This window comes from Ruditapes philippinarum, unplaced genomic scaffold (genome assembly GCF_026571515.1).
Source record: "Ruditapes philippinarum isolate M1 unplaced genomic scaffold, ASM2657151v2 ctg8827_1_1_1_1, whole genome shotgun sequence".
Taxonomy (NCBI): Eukaryota; Metazoa; Mollusca; class Bivalvia; order Venerida; family Veneridae; genus Ruditapes; species Ruditapes philippinarum.
Genome location: NW_026862524.1, coordinates 1 through 23,042, shown reverse-complemented (window position 1 = coordinate 23,042; position 23,042 = coordinate 1). Strand labels below are relative to the sequence as shown.

Here is a 23,042-nt window from a genome sequence, read left to right as displayed (position 1 = left end):
ATTTTCCTTCAAAAGGAGTTTTCTCCAAAGTGGATTATTTTAAACTAGTTAATTATTGATGACAGCTTCTCAGTTCTGTATTTGTAAATATTTTCTTCTAGTCCTATCTTTAACAATCATTCTTATTGGATGGCCATATCTTGTTTTTGTTTGGTCATAGTAGTTTCACGATGCTACCTGTTATTCACTTCTGGGTTTTTTGTTTGTATGCATCATTGTTTGAACAACATTTTTGCTGCAGTTTGAAAAAAAATGTTTGTAGTATTTTTGTTGTATATTATATGCTCTTACAGTGACGCACTATCATTCATTAAAAAAGAGTTTTTATTTAGCAAGGATAATAATTCTTATCAAGTGCGTAAGAAAACTGGCCTACTTTTTTTTAAATTTCATTTTACAACCCTCACACTCCCACCCACCAAAAATGCCATGTTTGTGATATTAAGTTATCAGAAACATCAGGAAAAATACCATATATCAAATATATAATAAGGACACATGACTTCTATCATAAAAATTGCAAACAGAGTTCAAGATCTTTCTTCAATTATTCAATTAAACAATTCATTCAACTGAAACAAAAATCTACGATAGTTGAAGCTTAAAAAGTACCTGAGCACACAACAGACCAACAGCTTCCCCTGGATCTATAACAGACTGTTGTAGCTTCATGTTCATCAACTTTAGGAACTGACTCTCATTCTGAAATACAAGTCATATATCATATAGTATGTATAATAAAAGTGTAAGATACTGTTAATAAAAATTTCAGAACAAATCAAAAGCCAAATTTTGAATAAAAACAGCATGCAGAAAACCTACAAGTATTTGGTAATTTCACTTTTCAACTATAAAAATCATTGTGCAAAGAAACAAAAAATTCCTACTTGATAGATCTGTATTCATTTCAACAAGAGTAAAATACACTGCATTCATATTTCTTAACTTTACAACTCTTTGACATAAAGAAGAAAATTCATATAAATTAACCCTGAACCTACTGGAACTGCTTGTGATGAGCCTTTGCCACAAGTATAATGCAAGGCAAGCCTGTGCATCAATAGACGATGCATTCTGGTAATGCTCTATACTGTTGGTAGCTCAATATTTGCTAAAATTTTGTTAATAAAATCCCTTAAATTTCAAATGGACTGTTTCAAATTCAATGCAGGACAAGTTCATTATATAAATTCAGTAGGTTATGGTTTAAACTTACAGTAGTTGTCTTTGCAAAGTTTCTGATAATATTTCCAAGCTTCTCCGGTAATGCATTTGGATAGTATGGTAAAAACTTGGAAAGTACTGGGTCCGGACAGCGTAAACTCTTCTTCTCATATCTGTAATGGACAAAAACATCATGATTACTGGACAAAAAAAGAACAAGCCCATTTTACAAAATAATTAAGTAATAAACAATTTCTTGTAAGTAAGCCCAACAATTTCCAAATTTATCAGTCAAATATTTTCATACACTTAAAGAATATTTGTATAAATCTAAAAGCAGACATACTTTCTCTTTTGTTTATCACTCAAGTCTTTCCACATCATAGCCAGATGCCAATCTTTTTCTGACCTTCCAGGAACACTGTCAATGACCTCAGTAAGGTCAAGGTCATTTCCAACATCTTCACAGAACTGCAGAAATCCTGACCTCCTCACATGACCATGAACATGGTGTTTATTCTTTTTCTGCCACTTACGAATCTGCATGAAGGAAAATCAAAAGATAAACATTCAAAGTAAATTATTAGTTTCCATAATTCACATACATAAGTCATAAATTAACCCTAGCCTTCTGTCTGCAACAGATTCTACCCATGCAACCAGTGCAGACCCAGACCAGCTGGCACATATTTTGAATCTTTTTCATAAAAATGATGGAAAAGTGTTGACTGAAAAATGGACAAGTCCATTGCAGATATTTAACATGGTGGGTTTATAATGAATGTGTCTACATCTGAAGATCTAAGTCATGTGGTAATTTCATCAAACTATAACCGGTATGTGATCATTGGGTTAAAATTATCATGTGATCATTGGGTTCAAACTATTCTGTGATTATTCTTTCAATCTAACATGTGATAATTCGTTCAATTTATCATGTGATCATTCTTTCAAACTATCATTTGTTCATTCCTTCTAACTTACATGTGATCATTCCTTCTAACTTACATGTGATCATTCCTTCTAACTTACATGTGATCATTCCTTCTAACTTACATGTGATCATTCCTTCTAACTTACATAAGATCATTCCTTCTATCTACCATGTGATCATTGGTTTTTACTATCATATGTTAATTGATTCAAACTATCGTAATATTATGATCAATGGGTTCAAACTATTATGTGATCATTTGCTCAAACTTTCATGTGATCATATGTTCAAATTATCATGTGAACATTTGGTTCAAAAGTTGAACCACCGATCTTTCATAAGCCAGCTAGATAACTTGATGACACATGAAAGAATCCATTGTCCTTGACCGGATTCCAACCCACAACTTCCATTAACCAGTCAGCCACAGACTCGCCAAAACCTGTTAAGTAAACTAAATACAAATTTTGTGCTACCAAAACAAAGACTAGATATCAAAGAAATTGTTACAGTTTATATATCACCTACCTTTTCCTCCAGCTTACTAATGTCATGTTCCACAGCTTCATCATGAGGCATTTTCTTCTGTTTTTTCTTGAGGATATGTTTATTTGAGAGTAAGAAAGGAAATTGTTTAGGAATCAGGAAACCGACTTTGGATACATCTAAACTGTCTTCACCATACTTAAACTGTAATAGAAATAATACATAAGAAGTATATTAATTTCTAAAATAATTTGTGAGAATTCTTTTATATACAAAGAAGAAATAGTGGGATACACCTTGCAGGCCACATGGTCAATTACTATGCATCAAAATTCTAAGTAGTGATAATGAATGCTTCTAATACATGTTCTTTCATGATTGTTTGTTAAGCTGGATTTTAAGTCACACTGTTAAGGGTCATATGGCAACTTTCAAGCTGTAATGGTGAAGGAAGAAGTCAGGTGCCCCTCTGTGCATTTATCACACACTAATGAATCAAGACAAAACTATTCAATGATATTGTATGCTTAAATTTGCTTTTTGGATATGGAATTAAATAAAATCATATAAATAGATATAACTTATATTAATATAAATTAGATATAACTTATATAAATTAGATATAACTTATATAAATTAGGTATAATTGATATAAAACTGATATAATGCAGGTACCTGTACAACACTACTGTCAGAGTCCCGTACTGTAAGGTCATAGTTCACCTTGATACCCTCTAAATGTTTGATTAAACATCTCTGTAGATAACCACTACGACTTGTCTTCACAGCTGTGTCCACTAAACCCTGTCAAATATATAAATAAGCCGCGTCATGACAAAACCAACATAATGGGTTTGAGACCAGCATGGATCCAGACCAGCCTGCGCATCCCCGCAGTCTGATCAGGATCCATGCTGTTCGCTATCATATTCTGTACTTGTAAAAGGGTTGGTAAGCGAACAGCATGGATCCTGATTAAACTGCGCGGATGCGCAGACTGGTCTGGATCCATGCTGGTTGCAAACGCACTATGTTGGTTTTGTCGTGACATGGCTCATAATAAACAAGTTCTTAATGTCATTTACCATGACATGTATGGTAATATTGATCCAAATTCAATAATAATCTAAAGCTTATGTTATTTTTTGTCCAAACATCAGTTTAAATGTATGTATGTTTTAAATTCTTCAAGCACAACAGTGTGGCAAATAAATACGTTTTAAGACCTTAATCACAAAGCCTTGCCAAACAGATGCTAAATCATACACATAACTACTACTTAGCACCTTTTTCACACTTTAAATATTATCAAAACATTTCTGCAATAAATCATACCTCGCGTCCAGCCATACAATGGAAGAAATATTCCTGTTGCCGAATACCAGTCAAAAATCTTCCCGTAACGAATCCCCCAGCACGCGGAGTGACATCGTATGACAGAAATGATGGTAATGTTTTACCACTCAACATGAGAGGTGGTCGTTTACCCTCCAACTCTATCTGACCTAGCAAGCACGAGATCTGCATACAGTTCACCTAAAATTATAGAGGATATCAAATGTCAACTCATTGAATGAATATAATCAATTATATCTCACAGGAAGGTTAGCATTTCTTGAATGTAAAAACAAGATCCAAAGAAAGTATTATTCATTCCATATTTATGAACGTAGATAAGTTGTCATTATATTATGCAACAAGTCTTTATATTTTATAACTTTCCTAAGACCATTTCAATATATTTCTATATGAATTGAGACAACTGCAAGCTTAATTTTTTATTACATGTTGATTGAAATTGATAATTTCCATGAAATATTTTGATTTTGTTTTGATTATTATTTTAAGTGGAGGATAAGGACCTCAAGTAACACTTTTCGCGTTATTTCAGGCACAGCTTCCTCAACAGAAAGAATCCAAAGTGCATACTGGGATTCGAATCAATAAGAATGAGGAGAAAATGGTTAAAAGTCAGTGGTCTTAACCACTCAGCCACCAAGGACCCTCTATGTGATGTGATATATTTCAAAGAACTTTACATGATTTAATGACACTTGATAATAATCATGCCAAATATAAGAAACATGAAAACAAGTAATGTCATGTGATAATATTTCATTCTGTTGGAGAGGTATCACATATAGCCTTGTTTATTTAAAACAAACATGAATCAATGTTTAACAAATTTCTTCAGCAGAATGAATGGGCATCATGAAAACGCATGAAGATACTGAACACAAACTTACATTCACATAAAACTTAATGACAAAACTTTTAAATGTATTTACCATAGAACCTTTGGCTCCTGACTGTACCATCAACTGTAGGTTATTATCTGGAAACAACTTCTCTAAACCATTTGGCATACAAGCACTGGAAAATAACAATAACTTTATTCGACATTCCTTACATCTCTGCTTTTGTTTAAACCTACTTCTTGTCTTATTATGCTAACCCTTTTCACCACAAAACAAGTATAATAGACTTTCCCAGTCTATGTTTTGGAATGGCTCATTGGTATTTCAAGGGATTGCAATATAACAGACCTAAGGTTAAGCAGCTAAAAGTATCATCTGATGTATAAATTTCAAAAAGATAGGGCAACATTCAAAAACTTATCAAACAACTTATCCTGCTAATTTTGTAGTCTCCCCTGACTAACATTTCCACTAACATTTTAAAGCTGCAGGCCTTCAGATGGATGAGCCAAAATATTTCAAGACAATCAAACTTGAGAAAAATGTTCTCAGATTTTAAGATAAGTAAAAAGATTCAAGATTCAAGTTTGTTTGTTTTGTGCGATTAATAATGACAGATTTTGCTGTATTTATCACAATATTCCTACTGCGTGATTAACATAATTAGGGCTATTTTTACTGTGTGATTTACAGAATAAGGGCTATTATTGTGTATTTTGACCTATTTTTGGTAATTTATGTGGATTGTAAGTGCCTTTAGCAATACGCAAATTACTTTCTTAGTTCACTTCATAGACAGGACTGATTTTGAGAATTTGGCCCTCTATAAGATACTAGAGGCATTTTGTAGTACAAGTGGTATCTTGGTGTATTTTACCTATTTAAGGTATGCTGAATCTGATAAAGGTGGATACCAAACTGAAAAACTTGATCTTGACCTTTGAAATTGCCATTTAATGTGACCACTAAAATGGTCGCCAAATTTCTTTATCATAAATGGATGATATATCAAATAAAACTTTTAAAGAAACGAAAAGCCTGAAATTTGTCACAAAGCATGTTTAGGTAAAAACAAATTAGAAACCAAAACAAAATTTAAAAAAGCCAATCCAATATGGCCGAAAAAAGTCCAAGATGGCGGACATTTTCTTAAGGCCAGTATAGGAACCGCCGAATTCCTTTATCATAAATGGACGCTATATCAAATAAAACTTTTAAAGAAAGGAAAAGCCTGAAATTTGTCACAAAGCATGTTTAGGTAAAAACAAATTAGACACCAAAACAAAATTTAAAAAAAGCAATCTAATATGACCGAAAAATCCAAGATGGCTGACATTTTTCTATAGGCCAATGTAGTAGTAATATAGAAGTGATTTAAGGCATTTAAGCATAAGAGACTAGAATGTAAGAGATACAAATTTTAGAAAGTCTCTACTCCCTTGAACCATCACTATATTTAGGGTTTACGCAGGGAACACTACACTCTTCCCTGCCCTATCTGCTAAATATAGAGCTTTCAAGTATTCTATCTGGCACATTATACAAGCATAAAGAGTGGCTACTTAGATTTCTACTTATATTTGCACAGCACTATATGCCAGTATTTCTTTCAACAAGGTTTTTAATCTTGACTAACCACCTGAGAAATTTCTTAAAAGTTTACTCTTACTCCTCAGAGCTGCCCAATGCAATTCATTCATTGCGATATTGAAATTCAGGCAATATTAAGAAGGATGATTAATACAATGTATTGTCATTAGAAATTTAAAATAACAGCTTAGATTTAATTTTGCTTCACTGAAGGGTTTCTTATTACTGTCAAACAACCGTATCCGCCCATGCATGCACTGGTTTCCAAGTCAGATGTCAGTGATTGAGGCTTCGTCTTGAGACTAATGCATCATCTAAATACACATCTACATATCTACTAGCTGAACTGCATGAGCATCTAGAGGATTATATTTTGATCCCAGTTAAAATGCCTTATCCAGCGACTTACAAATTTAATTTATTGACCCATAAGCAATCATATTAGGGAAAAGCTGTGTTACTATATATGATGCCAATAATTGGAGTCTGTTTGAATAATGACATTGTTATAAAACCAAATGATTCAAACTTATTAATCAAACTCAACCAATAACAAGTACAATTACGAAACCTTTAATTATTATGAATAACGAAATGGCATTGGATTCTTTAAATGTTTAGCGTGAGCTTCATTATGACTATGTCAAACAGTCAATCTGACAGAATGTCTGAATCTTATAACGGCCGACTTTTCTCGTACTGGATGTGTTTTATTTTTCATAATGCCTGAGTTTTCTATCCATAATGTCATGGTCTAAATGTATCAGCTCTGAATTTGAAGTGCTAATACACCCAATATTGCACAGTTAATTAATAATGCATATTATAAAACTCATATTGAATCAAAAACCCTTGGGCAGACTAAGAAAAAGTTTTTTCGTTGGCAGCAACATTTATCGCCCTCTGACTTTGTCATCGAATGAGATGTCATAGTTATGACTTCAAATTCTGCTAAATGCTCGTTTTATTCTCTTCACAAGAAACCCTATACCACGCAATTTATGAATAATTAACTTTAAAAAAAGCCATTTTGGTATGCAAACGTTGTGGCTTTCTTTTTTTTAATAACAGTAACTTGTACTTGAAGCAGACACAAAGTAGGTTATGACAAAGTCTTCGACTGTGACGTCAACCAAACAGATAAACTACAACATGCACATCCAGGCTAAAATTGCCCAAGTGTTTCCTAATTGTAACTTATCAACACATAAATACTGCTACATGAGATTGTATGTACATACGTACCAAATTCAAATGAAAAAAATTTGCTTTGTATTATCACACTTATGTGATACATTCATTTTATTTCAAACAAAAGTATTTGAATACTCATCTAAATATTTCATATTTGCATAAGTTTTGTTATCCAAATATTTTCCAAATTTGTTAATAAAACACAAAATAGCTAGGTATACTTATATAATTCAGGCACCGCTTTTCTTGCAGTTATCCTGACTCAAAACATTACTAAATGGTCAGAGGCTGAGCCACTCTTTAACTACTCTTCCCCCACCATTACTCACTCGGACATTCCTATAGCTACAATAACCACCACTATCACTAAACGTAAGTCCCCGAGACACTCAGCATCAACGGCAACATTATTTAATCTGAGAGCGAGCTTCCCATATAAAAGTTGTAGAAGAGTTATCAGAAGACTGGTATGACCGTATGATTGCTTATCACTTCTTACCACCACTACTCCACCACTACTCCCTAACCACCATACATTTTCTGCATTTACCCCCCAAAAATATGGACAAATAGTCCTGTTGGTATTTACAGACCGATGAGTTGGCTTCATGGATAGTGTTGGGATCACTAATGTTAATTTTAAGCCACCCGTAATAGTTCACTTGTCCTAATAGACTTGTTTTAAAACAAGCCACGCTAATAAATGCTAACAACTTTCTCAGCTCAAGCATACAACCTGTTTGCCAAAAACTTTAAATATTCACCAGGTTCTCAATTGCATTTCAGCTGATTCTTGTGGGATTTGAAAATGAAAGCGTTACAGTTGCGTTTGCCAAATTACCGGATAGCCTTGGCCAACCTAGGTTCAAAGTCAAATGAGATCATGGCATGATACGCTCATAACCTTATTGTTTTGCAGTGGAATCGATAAAAACCCTAAAATCAAAAAGAATGTCTCCTATGGAATCTCCAACCCAGTCAACCCTAATTTTCTTAAAGTCACTGGTTTACATTACCTAGATGTTTTGTTATTGTTGCTGTTCCTAGATGGCGACATATACAATTAACAAGATTCAACCATTTCTCCATGAATAACACCTGCCATAAGCAATTTAAAATGCATTATCTAATGCCACATGATAACAAATTGAAAGACAAAAAACTCAAGAAGAGACCCCTACTGTGCACGCCATCCGCCATCTTTTTGTTGTGTTAGCTTTATATAGAATTAAACTACTTTCTTAATATGCAAACCTTTAATCCAGTGTGTGGGCTTTTACTGGGTAAACAATTTATGGAATATTTCTCTTAAGAGAACAAACACTAGCTCTTTTGTTCAGGAATGAGGTTTTTTCACGATTTGTTTTTTCGAAAATCTGGCTGAACGGCGATTTCTAGCGTTTTTGGAAATGCTAATAATTAAATTTATTTCAATCTGCCCTCTAATCGTTTATTTTTTTTTGTAAGACCGACACAGCCTTTGTCACATTCTTGAGCAGTAAACAAAAATCAGAAAACAACATATTGAAAGACTAAACGACTTATCCTAGCCAATGCTTCAGACTGTGACAAATACTGGCATGTGTACATATAACGAATGGGCACTCAATTGAGTCAATTCAGGAGTGTGATGTGAAATATACATATGAAACCATATTGAGAGCTTAATTGCATTGTATAGTGAAGTTCTTTAAAATCTTCAGTATCAAATTCATTCAGTAGATTCTTAAATATGATATTAGTTTAATAACGAAATGTAGTTTTACCTTACATGATAATAATAATCATGCTTTGCGAAATAAAAATATATATGACCTTTATGACCTTGTTTTGGGGTGATTTTTACGTGTTAACCGTATATATTACTAGAAATTTATAATCAATTAACTTAATAATTGTATAAACTTAGAGAATATTGAATAATCATTTGATTTTGAGAAGAATAATTAATTGCATCAAATTGTATCATAGTTTGAATGACCTATTTTAGTATTTTTAAGCGGCCATTTTTAATTGACCTTTTGAAGGTCAAGGTCAATTTTATTTTCTTGGTATCCACCCTCATCGTCTTCAGCATACCCGTATTAGGTTAAAACACTCTAGATATTACTTGTACTATAAAATGCCTCTAGCATTCATATTTTCTTAAAATTAGTCCTGTCTATCACACTATTTTACTTTAAAATACATTTTCAAAATTTTCTTGAAAATTAGCATGAATCTGGAGGCATGCTGCTTTAAAAACAAGTTTAAATTGGCAAGCTTAGCACTTAGTTAGCTTACAGCAACTGAATATACCCATGCCACCAGTGCAGACCAAGAACAGCAAGCACATTTTGTACCGTCTGACCATGGTCTGAACTGTTCACTATTAAGTCAGTACATATTTTGAAATTGAAGTTATAATCACTACTAGAATTCTTAGGGTTAAACAATCTAGGGACACTTTTTACTAACTTGACAATATCATTCTGTATAGTATTAGTCTGACTCCTCATATTCTGATCTAACTCTCTCATCTGTCTCTCCTCCCTGTTAAAGTGGGCATTCTTTAATGCACTCAGTAGTTCCGCCTCCCCACATTCCTGGTCAAGCTCTAACGCCTTCTTGGCCGAAACTTCACCACAGGCTGGAGACTTCTTGATTAATCTCCTCCTCTTCTTGTCTCCCTGATGCAGATAACATAAAAATTACATGTCATATTATGACATACAAAATTTAAAATCTACAAGAGTCTAATGCTATACATGTATCTACAGTAACACAGACAAAAAGCAATTAAAATATAAACTATGTAAGCAAGAACCTTTTTACAATTTCAAATTATTTTTTAAAAGTACCATGACCTGCTTTTAATGCTTAAAGAAGAGATATGCTTCATTATTTCAACCAAACAGAGCTGATGTTATATTTTCCAGCCCTCTTACTGTACACACATACATGGCTTCCAATGTTTAACACTTATTCATTAAGTAAATTCTTAACAAACAGCAGTGAGGGTGAAATGCTTCAGTTAGACACCTCTAGCAGTATATTTTTTTCTGGTTTTTATCCTTTTTAACACAAAATTCTTGTCCTTTCTTTTTTGTCATATAGGCAATCCATCTAACCAGCTAACCTGGATAACTAACCGGTAATTACCAATATCTCCACAAGTGACAGACTACTAACCAAATATGATTTTTCTTTATAAGTGGGGAGAGCCAAATGATAGCCAAATTACCATTAGTCTGATGATTAAAGTCAAAGTCCAAGATTTTTTGCCTTGCCCTATGATCGAACCAGCAACCCAGGGATCACTAATATGATGCTTTCCCTGTTTAGGTAAGTGGGCATGGAAAAATATCATCTGTTAAGTGTGACAGTTTATCATGTTTTGTAGGATATCATTCTGTGTTTAGTACATTAAGTTAGAAATCATCAGTTTTTTCCTGTATTAAGTGTACAGTATTACCTGTTTAGTAACTAGGATATCCTCAACACCCAATGTAAACCCTCGCCACTGGAGAAAGTTCATGAACAATCTTCCAAAACATGTCAACATCTGTCCCGCTACGGCACCACTGTATAACTGTTAAATAATGAATATATCTATCATATAACTGCTTCCAATGTTAGAAATATGCCAGTAAAATGCAAGTTAAGAAAATTTCAAGGGAATCCATTGAATAACAGTACAAGTTGTTGACTTCACAGCTGCAGGTTCAATTCCTGCTATGGACTCTGAATTCTTTTACGTTTGGAAGCTATCCAACTACCTTAAGGGAGCGGTGGTGGTTCTACTAAGGCATACAGTGCGAGTGTGACTTCAAACCAAACAAACAAATTTTAGTCAAATTCCACTCTACATTCCTGTCAGTTAACTTTGTGAGGTTCAAAAAAAAAAATCTGACCAAAATTCTATGCAAAAGCAATACCAAAATAGTTTATTCGGCTTGTTTTCTTTTGAGATTAAACGTAAAATTTACTTTTGTTTATTACAAATCCTTCCCTTGTATTTCATTTACAAAATCCCCTAAAATTCAAAATGGATTGTATCTATATTCAAAACAGGGCAAATCCATCATGAAAGTTTAGGTGGTACAGGATTAATCAACTAAATATAAAGAATCAGCAAGACTCTTGTATATATATACCTCATAACAACAATGGATCAGTCCAAAGTTTGATGGACCATAATGCCCTTTATCAAGAACTCCACAGAGTAATTCCCCTTGTCTTATAATTACATCCTCACTCTCTCTCATATATTTCAACGGATCATCAAAATCAGACTTCTGAACCTTTATCCAACTCTGAAATAAACAATTTTAAACTCTTATTAGGAACCTGCAATACAAGTTTTGTATTACCTGTAGAGTGACAGCAGTAACAATGCCAGGTCTATGCCACCAGTATAGAGCCAGGCCAGAATGCCCATCCTCACAATCTGACCAGACTCTGTACTGATGGCTGCTATATTCAAGATTAGTTTAAAACTGAAATCTCTTACACTAACAAGACAGCTTCCAAGAAGAGAAGGTTTATCACATAAATTCAGCAAGGCAACAGTTCAGTTAAACAGTATAAAAGGGTTTATATTTTTATAACAAAATGTTTTACATGTATTAAATCTAAATTCACAAGATCATTATCCACAACAAAGTTACTGATATTAACTATGTTTTTTTTGTTTTTTTTTCCTTAAATCTGCTTTAAAACAGACTACACTTTGTTCATACAATCTAATGTCTACTAAATTCTGTTTTTTGTCTGTTAAATCTTGGTATAACACATCTTAAAACAATGTTAGATTGGTCCGTGCGTGAACATCAAATATTTAGTCAATGTTGCTGTATAAATGTAAATGTGAATTATGTTACCTTCTCAGGAACTTTAGCTCTTCCATCAAGTGATAAAGCAGGCTTACCATCTGGTATAACATTGAGAACCACTGTAGATAATACCTACAATGATAGACAATAAGAAATCATGTATTTATGACAGCTTAAAGAATAAAGATATCTGAAGGTTAAAAAAAAACATGTCATTAGTGACATGGTTATTCTTCCTTTTTAACATTTTTTTTCATGAAAAATACCTGTATGTTTAACAAACATACATTGAAAAGAACAAAGCCCAATAAATCTGACAAAAACTTTTAAAAATCTGGAAAAAGGTGATTCCTCAGAAGCATTAATTTCAACTAAATAACATTTAAATTGCAGACTTTTTTTAATTGAGCCTGTACATGGGGGCTAATGAAAAAGTGCAAAATCCTTCATGTCCCCTAGCACCCGCTTGAGCGATACTCAAAATAAAGTAATATAAACTCTCAAGTATGACTATGATTTTACATCAAATGAACAACTAATGTTGAAAAACAAACAATAACCATCCGACTTACTTAACTGCTATTGTGTTAGAGTATTGTTTTAAAATAAGGCTTACCGAATTCACATTTTACTTTGTTTTTGTTTGGATTTTAAATCACATTAACACTGTAAAGGGCATACAGTGTCATTCCCGATTTATTGGTATAGGAAGAATTTAGGTACCCCAGTTTTATTACTTTTAACACTGGTGGGCACCTTAGTAGAAACAACAAACTTCTGTATGCTATATGAGGAACTTTCTAACATGAAATAATCTAAGGTCCTAACAGAATCTGAGTATATTTGTAATTATCTTTTGCATATCTGTCTGTTTTCAGTGCCCCAGAGGATCTAATAGAAATTATTTTTGTTTTTAGGCTTTCGGACCCTAGTGGAGTTCCTTTCCTTTCAAGAGTTTTATATAAAAAATATATATACACCATACCTGTTTCCCTGACCATAATTTGACTGGTTTTATGATGGAAGGTGGTAACATTTTGACTGGTCCATTTTTGTCAATAAGAGCTCCATAGACTAGTCTACAATAATCATCTCTGGAAAATAAAATACGTAATAATCCTGTAAATAATTTATGTTAAAAATCAACAGTATTTCAGACATACAGCAGACGATAGTAACTTGATCAGTGTTCTTTACTTCTGTTCAAATAATGACCTGATTTGCTGTAAGTAATAGCACAATTCTCCACTAAGATTTATGGTGGGGAAAACGGCCTTTGAGATATTGCCTTACAACAAATTGCCCAGGAAGAACATGAGTCATGTCTATGACATAAATTCAAAAACATATGTCTTATCAAACAAAGCAAAATTTTCTTCTTTTTTTTTTTTGGTTTGGTTTTGGTTACAGCATACCAACACAGTTTAAGTCATATGGCCACTTTCTAGCTTAACTGGTGAAGGAACACCCTACATTATTTCAGGCGCAAACAGGCACCTGAGTAGGACCACCGACATAACATAAGCTAGCTGGATAGCTTTCTGACATGCAGAATTTGACGACACTTGCGCGGCTCAAACCTACAGCAGTGAGACAAACATAATTTCTAAACAATATTCTAAGCAAAATAAGATATACCCTTCTTTCAGATTAACCTATACTTAAAATAAATTTTGGTCCATATCATTGTTACTGTCATAAAGTTTTCTGTGTATTTCTAAGGTGAGGCATTAAAACCTGTACTATAAAAGGTATCTTAACTACTAAGAACATTCTGAGAATCATTTAAAAAGGGCTATTAAAAATACTCACTTTGTGAAGAACCTTCCTCTGATAGTGAGGGAGACACCTGACACCATGTGATCCTGTAAGAGACCTGCCAGGGGCGTGCCATCCTTAGGTACAAGGTACTGAAAATCTGTACTAGCTGAAAATATAATTAAGAATTTGCATATCAGTTGCAGTACAAAAAATATCCATGCAATTAATCATCCACAGTATAAAGAACCACTATTTTACTTAGTTGCAAAATCAGCACAGGTGATAACAGGAAATTAGAGATCAAAGCATAGCAAAAAACTATTGTGATGACCAAAAATAATCTGCATTTCTGGAGTGATGCAGTCATATACAAAACTAAAGTTAAGACGTCACATGGGAAACTTGAAATATCACCTCAATAACAATAAATGTTCAGTAAAACAACACAGCCTGATACGCAGTTTCCTTAAACTTTGGTATGAAATCAATCCAGGGTAGTCAGTAACATAGATTGTAAATCCTAATCTAAGTTTTACAAGGTAAACCTGTATTTTACTTTAATTGGGAAGCATGTCATTAAATTTTGGTATGATTCAATCATGGCATTAACAGTGAGCTTAATTAATTTTGAGCATTCATTATTGTGAATGTACGGTTCAAGTTCAAATGCGCAGAAATATGATCACGAAGGCCGATATCCAATTTATCTACATGTAGTTATACTGTGATTAAAACTGTTAAAAAGCTTTAATCATTTAATCAATCATCATTAAATCAAATCATTTAATTTCTTTTCAAAATTTTCTCCACTGTTTCCATTAAGTTATGAATAATTTGTTGACACAAAAAGACACCAATTACCTAGATTATAAGCCTCTGACCGAGCTATTTCATTCTGCGGAAAATGTGCATTCATTTCGTCTCCGTCAAAATCAGCATTATATGCCTTACAGTTGGCATAGTGAAGTCGTAATGTCTTCTCTCCCTTTAATACTCGTGCCTGAAATATACATCAACAAATGTGAGACCTGTACCCAGTCATGACTGTATTTATATTGATTAACACTCCCTATATTCTAATTTTCATAACTTAGACCATAAAGGGTTATTTTTTTAACAATTTGAAGTACCATCAAACCAGAGCTAAAGACCATGTTCAATAAAGACCATATTACAGGTGATCACTTAACCTATTGCAAATAAATCTCCAGATACCTGTTTAATAACAGTTTAATTAAAGTTGGGACTATTTTTATCTAATTTTGTCAAGTAAGTGACACCAATTAAAATTTTCCAACAATAACTTACTCACACACTTAAAAATACACCATGTGGGTACCTGATTTAACCAGCTTTCAGAAAGTTAAATCATTAGTTTCACAACATCCGTTCACTTTCATAAACATATTGCACATTTTTTGGTCAAAAGAAAGGATTTCTCTATATTCAATGACAAATTAATGCATTTTTATTAAAGGAAGCCTTTAACTTTCTTTGCTGATCAATCATATAGGCAATACTGGCCCATGAGTCTACATTGTTCCATAAATAATTTGTTAACTTCTAAAATTCTGAGTAAAAGATACTAGAGTAATATTTCAGAATGCATGGTCCTGAATGCTGCAAGCAGGCAGAGTTATACTTCCTAATAAAAAGGTAAAGGTCTTGTTTATTATAGTGTCACCCCTACTGAAAGGGCCAGCCATTTTGACTTATGAGACACCTTTTGCTTGCATACCATGTACCTCCTGATTCCTACCACTATGCCAGGCGCCAGGCGGATAGAAATCGGTAACCATTCATTTTAACTACCTCGCGACTCACGAAGCGGCCATTTCGGAACGAGTCCCACGAGAAACATTCATCTTTCAATTAACGCTCCCCGTGGGGCTCGAACCTTCGACCTCCCGATCCGAAGGCGGATGCCTTAACCACCGGATATGCATGCCCAACAATTTCTTTTGTAAATAGCATACAAACAAAATACATACCTTATGAGCCTGTATACTAGGTCTATGCAGTGTAGGCTGTCTATTTATAAGTAACACATCACCATTCTTTAAATGTCTCTGTACCTATAAACATAAAACACAATCTTTCTATATTATAGTGATTTCAAAATATGTCTAAAGTTACACATCAATGTGCCATTACTGTCCATGAACAGGATCAATTGAACAAGGCCTACAACATTTTCAATTTTGCCATGTTGGACTTTTTTAGGGATTCTATTTCTATCTATATTACTTTACATACATGTATATCATAAGTATAAAGCAAGGCCAGCATAAAATAAGGTGCAGTTTGACCAGGCTCTACATTGTTGGCTGATCAATTTCAAATTTTCTTCTTGACATCCCCAAAATTGATAATGGACTGTTTCCAAACTGAAAGCTGGACAAGTCCATTAAAAAAATTCAGCCGGTTAAATGTCTTTACTAAATCCCTTTAACTACTTATCTTTTTTTTCGAAACTGAAAGCCAGGCATGTTATTACACAAATTCAACAGAGTTTGACTTGATGCTTTGTTTGTTGACTTTCTGTGTTGACATTGGAATGTTTCCGATTGAACAAAAAGGCGGAGTTTCTTACATTAACAAATTTTACTTTCAATTTCGCCACAAGGTGTCCAAAAATATTTAGACCCATTAAACAGATTTTTGTCATCTGGACATCAAAATATAAATGAGGGTTACTAATAAACAACTTTTAAGTTTTATTCACTAAATGTAGCTGTTTGTATTTTTACAAAACTGTATAACTTGATAATATATACTCACCTTTTTCACACCATTTAATGTTTTATTTTTAGTAACTGTTGGTGTAAGCAACTGTTTAGCTAAGGCCTCACGTTTATCAGGAAATCGAGCATCTAGTCTAGTGACCCAACCACTCTCATCAATAACATGGGTAGCCCTGTAAAACAAATAACATGGGTAGCCCTGTAAAACAAATAACATGGGTAGCCCTGTAAAACAAACACTTCATTGAAATAACAAAACATTTTCTTGAAATTAGCCATTTTATTTTCTAACAAGAAATATGTCCAACTTGACCAGTGTCAACCAACATTTCAGTTTAACATTAAATAACATACTAATGATGATATAATTGTCCATAAAATCAATCATATATTAATAGGCAGTTACTGACCTGTTAAATGTAAACCTGACCAATCTAATACAAAATTTGTGATGCCAATACTACAGTTCTATTAAAATACTCCCATAATAAACTCACTTATGAAACAATGACTGTTTTGAGGGTGGTTATTTTTTTACATTTTTATTTAACACTTTTCAACTATGTAAAACTGAAAGAAAGCACACAAATTACACTTAAGTGAAACAATTCTGCCTACTAACCCAGGATGGACATCTGGTCCATTTATTACGGCCTGTCTCAGTTCATGAACATTCCATGGTGTGACCGGCTGAGGGTAAGACAAAACCTTCGCAAATACTTCAGGTATTCCAATCTCGTTTGTGTTTATATTTGGATCAGGGGTGATAACTGATCTTGCAGCGTAATTGACACGTTTACCCATCATGTTCTTCCTGAATAACCCCTCCTTCTTTTCAATTACCTATAACCCACAACATATGAGATGGTAAATAGTTTTTATTATGAGAATTAAATAACATTTTAACATTAATACATTTTCTTTGATTTATATAACTTGTCTATGCCTATTCATATACTAAATGAAGAAAATATTTGCTTGCATAACTCACTTTCAAATTTTGTTCGCTTGTGTTGTTGGTTGTAATATAAATTTAACGCATTTTTGGTCCACCTAACTAACTTTCCTGGATAACTAACCAGTAATTACTTACCTATTTCTCAACAAGAAGAAACAGACTACAAAGTCCATATTAGTGAGAGACAAATAAATTCCTGTACATAGTAGAAAGTTTTTTGTTCATTCTTTTTAAAAATCATCAACATATGTTCATCCTTGCAATGTTATAAATGGTTTTGTACATACCTTATTTATATATTGATTACCATTTATGCCAAAATTTCAGGACTCAGTTAGAGGGACACCTTTCACAGGGGAATAGATAAGAAGGGGAGTATATTATCAACAAGTGGGCAGAGATTAAATCATTCTAAACTAGAAATATTCTCATAGGATATGGATAGTGCCACAATCCACGGTTTTGTCAGACTACAGACAACTAGCATTACAGTAGGGACAGCTGCCCTGCCAAGGACAAATCTATATGACCCCCTCTTAAGTGGGGGCATAAAAATCGGGCAAAAGGTTTAGAGGATTATGAAATGTTTTAATTAAAATATCCCAGTATATGGAAGGTTTATTTACCTGTTTGATACCTGGCCTGACATCATCAGATAGCTTATCAAGATCACTGTCAATTACAGCATTAGCAGCAGACTGTAACCTTGTTAAGGCATTACTCAGTTTATCTACCAATGTTTTCCCTGGAATCTGGTTGACGTCCCTCTGTTAAAAGATTAATTATTGATCATTTACAAAAACTGCAAAGTTTTTTTTAACATACATTTAAATGAAAAAGTAACAGCTATAGATAACAAAAATTAGGACCTTGACATAGTTATAATCATGCATCAATGCTGAAAATAAAGAACCATACATCAGTACCAGTAATTTGAACAAAACAAGAGGGCCATGATGGCCCAGAAGTCGCTCACCTGTATATAGGCCCCCCCGAGCGGGGCCAGTTAAACCCCAGGGCTTTTATTTGGACAAACTTGGTAGACACCCAATAGAAGATGTTTCATGCTAAACATCTAAGGTCTAGCTTGTTGGATTTTTTAAAAGAAATTTTTTAAAGTCTTTTCTTTACACATATATTTAAAAACAATGACACCCCTGGGGCAGGGCCAGTTTTGACCCCAGGGCTTTTATTTGAACAATTTTTGTAGACACTTACTAGAAGATGTCACAAAGTGACAGGTGAGCTAAAAATAATAAAAAGCATATTTGGAATTGGTTTATACAAATTAATTTTAGTTCGATTGTGTTGGAAGCTATTAGCTTATTGAAACACTCTTGAATCCGTTCCTGGAACCAACCAGTACTAAGCAATGAATGTAAAGTTTCTTGCTCAAGGAAACAACGGCTTGCCTCTGACAGGGTTTGAACCCACGCGGTCAGCAATCCTTAGATTGTTTGGAATTACAAATACTGAATAACTACAAATATATTAACATGTATTATGCATGCAGATAACTCACATGACAAAATCTTTGATTCATACTGGAGAAAAATTAATCAAGTAGTGATAGAATATAGTCAAGACTGATGACCACTTTAAACTGCCTATGAACCTACTTTGTCAAAGAAATATACCAATGCCAAAAGAGAGAGTAAAGAGCTAAAGTAAATGTGTTTTCAGACACAAACTCCTGCCACCCCCCCCCCCCCCCCCCCCCCCTCCCACTCAACCTCCACTTTTTGTAAAGTAATGAATCCCATGCTTGCAGGCAGAAATGCTTTGCTACAAAGATGCCATAGATGTCATTCCAAACTTATTTAGGTTACCTAACTTTGCTTTTCAGTAGATTTTCAGTCACCATCATTGTTGTAGACACTGGCAAGTTGTAACTTATATTGTCTTATGAGTGTTACCAGCATTGATCAAGGACTTTCTATACTTGTATAAATCAACATATCACTTACCGAGTATTTGACAATCTCTTCTGTGCTTGTATTAGCCGAAGCTTTCTCCATTTCCCACAGTATCTCTTGCACAATATAATTACATTTTAACAGTCGTAGTAAGTTGGACGTCTGCGGATGCTCGTATTTTCTACCACTCATCATAGAAATCTGCAAGATAAAATCAAGATGTATTTGTAATGTATGTGTAATATAATATAATGCACAAAGTCTCTGTCCCAAATATCTAAAGTAATAAATGGTTAGCAAACAAAAACTTTCTAATAAACTGCATTCATATGTACAAAAACCTTGGTTCAGCAAAAGCTTCTGCCCTAATGATATGTAACACAACAATGCATCTCAACATAACAATGCATCTCAACATAACAATACATCTCAACATAACAATAAATCTCAACACAACAATAAATCTCAACACAACAACACATCTCAACACAACAACAAACAGTGGCGGCATGGCCGAGTGGTTAACGCTTCGGACTAGTAATCTTATGATCACTAGCCGCATGGGTTCAAACCCTGACAGGGGCAAGTCGTTGTTTCCATGAGCAAGAAACTTTATACTAATTGCTCAGTACTGGTTGGTTTCAGGAACGGATTTGAAAGTGTGTTTATAAGCTAATAGCTTCCTACACAATCGAACTAAAACTAGAGGATGCTTTTGTAAAAAAGCGCATGTCTCCCCCACTGCTGAGAATAACTGTGAATGGAAACAGGAATGGAAATGGAGATAAGATAATGTAAATACCCGGTAGTCACTTCAATGAAGGCTGTCTATGGATGATTTCTATTGTTAAGGTTGTATGAGAAGATGCTTCCTAAACTGTTTGTTTTTAACCAGGTATTCAATTTTGAAAATCCTGGTTATTCAATCAGCGTATGGCAGGCGGGCGTCAAACGAAATTGCACTTGATGGTCATATCATATATAGTTTCACAAATGAAATTAAATGAAATTGTGTCTGCTCCATAATTCTTCAAACCTTTAAAGGATTTTGATGATACTTGAAACAAACGTTCATATTGTCAGATTTTTTTACACTATTGAAAGACAACTCAAATTACAATGTATGTAAAATCATGATAACTGTAGTGTGTTGGGATGACTCCACTCGTTTTCACAATGAAGCCTCTCTGGTAGATACTTGAAACAAAAATTCACCACATCCAGAGAACGTGTAGAGTACATGTTTCGTATGGCTGGTTCCAAGGTCAAGGTCTACTTGACACTTGAATGTCATATCATATATAGTTTCACAAACGAAATTAAAGGAAATTGTGTCTGCTCCATAACTCTTCAACCCTTTGAAGGATTTTGATGATACTTGAAACAAACGTTCATATTGTCAGATTTTTTACACTATTGAAAGACAACTCAAATTTCAATGTATGTCAAATCATGATAACTGTAGTGTGTTGGGATGACTCCACTCGTTTTCACAATCAAGCCTCTCTGGTAGATATGGTCAATAAGTGTGTTGTGTGCTGTAGTAGCCTTGTTTATTATTTGTTTAAAGCGATGTCGTAACATAGTGTGGGTCAATGGATGTTCTAAATATTGAATGAGGTCAATGTTGAAGTCTCCTAGAACTATGCAGTTTTCTGTTGGTGAATTTTCCAAGACAAGGGTAAGCTATGAAGTTTGAGGTCTGTAGGTCTAAAGGAACTCTAGTTATCATCCGGAAACGAGAAATTGACCAACGGTCAGTGTGACCTTGACCTTTGACCTACTGACCCCAAAAACAATAGGGATCATCAGCTCTATAAGACCAATCATCCTATGAAGTTTGAGGGCTGTAGGTCAAAAGGAACTCTAGTTATCATCCGGAAACGAGAAATTGACCAACGGTCACTGTGACCTTGACCTTTGAACTACTGACCCCAAAAACAATAGGGATCATCTGCTCAATAAGACCATTCATCCTATGAAGTTTGAGAGCTGTAGGTCAAAAGGAACTCTAGTTATCGTCCGGAAACGAAGAATGGACGGACGGACTGACGGACGGACGGACTGACGGACGGACAGGGCAAAAACAATATGTCTCCCCCCAGTTTGAGGGTTGTAGGTCAAAAGGAACTCTAGTTATCATCCGGAAATGAGAAATTGACCAACGGTCACTGTGACCTTGACCTTTGACCTACTGACCCCAAAAACAATAGGGATCATCTGCTCTATAAGACCAATCATCCTATGAAGTTTGAGGGCTGTAGGTCAAAAGGAACTCTAGTTATCATCCGGAAATGAGAAATTGACCAACGGTCACTGTGACCTTGACCTTTGACCTACTGACCCCAAAAACAATAGGGATCATCTGCTCAATAAGACCAATCATCCTATGAAGTTTGAGGTCTGTAGGTCAAAAGGAACTCTAGTTATCATCCGGAAACGAGAAATTGACCAACGGTCACTGTGACCTTGACCTTTGAACTACTGACCCCAAAAACAATAGGGATCATCTGCTCAATAAGACCATTCATCCTATGAAGTTTGAGAGCTGTAGGTCAAAAGGAACTCTAGTTATCGTCCGGAAACGAAGAATGGACGGACTGACGGACTGACGGACGGACGGACTGACGGACGGACGGACAGGGCAAAAACAATATGTCTCCCCCCGAGGTGGGGGAGACATAATAAATTCTGTATAAACCAACACAACAACACATCTCAACACAACAATACATCTCAACACAACAACACATCTCAACACAACAACACATCTCAACACAACAACACATCTCAACACAACAACACATCTCAAACATCTCAACACAACAACACATCTCAACACAACAACACATCTCAACACAACAACACATCTCAACACAACAACACATCTCAACACAACAATACATCTCAACACAAAAATACATCTCAACACAACAACACATCTCAACACAACAACACATCTCAACACAACAATACATCTCAACACAACAATACATCTCAACACAACAATACATCTCATCACCTAAAGGTTGGCAATGATTTGGAGAAAAAGCACATGTAATGAAACAATATTTACAATTATTCGTTCGGAAACCTGCCCACATTTAACTGAGATATTATTAATGCTAAACCCAACAACACAAACTATTCTGAATGACAAGTTTGCAGTTACTTGTTGAAACATAGGTACGTATTTATAGATCAAGCAAAGTACATGTATTTGAATAAATAAGTATACAATTACTCACTGGTCTAAACTTTGTAGCAGGGATTGGAACAACCT

General features: G+C 34.3%; 1 protein-coding gene across 1 annotated transcript in view; it reads right to left on the bottom strand.

The window, feature by feature from the left end:
• LOC132719363 (DNA-directed RNA polymerase I subunit RPA1-like) overlaps positions 1-23,037 on the bottom strand; it is a gene marked incomplete at its 5' end in the record, with an annotated part of 36,414 nt that extends 13,377 nt beyond the window's left edge. The window contains 20 exon segments of the mRNA XM_060703124.1: positions 613-702; positions 1,217-1,337; positions 1,511-1,704; positions 2,627-2,788; positions 3,260-3,388; positions 3,920-4,120; positions 4,873-4,957; positions 10,024-10,235; positions 11,021-11,137; positions 11,703-11,861; positions 12,429-12,512; positions 13,366-13,474; positions 14,193-14,307; positions 15,003-15,141; positions 16,133-16,216; positions 16,923-17,058; positions 17,508-17,728; positions 18,470-18,610; positions 19,811-19,960; positions 23,008-23,037. Of these exon segments, the coding sequence (XP_060559107.1) occupies positions 613-702; positions 1,217-1,337; positions 1,511-1,704; positions 2,627-2,788; positions 3,260-3,388; positions 3,920-4,120; positions 4,873-4,957; positions 10,024-10,235; positions 11,021-11,137; positions 11,703-11,861; positions 12,429-12,512; positions 13,366-13,474; positions 14,193-14,307; positions 15,003-15,141; positions 16,133-16,216; positions 16,923-17,058; positions 17,508-17,728; positions 18,470-18,610; positions 19,811-19,960; positions 23,008-23,037 (2,679 nt within the window).
• Between the last annotated feature and the right edge of the window lie 5 nt (positions 23,038-23,042).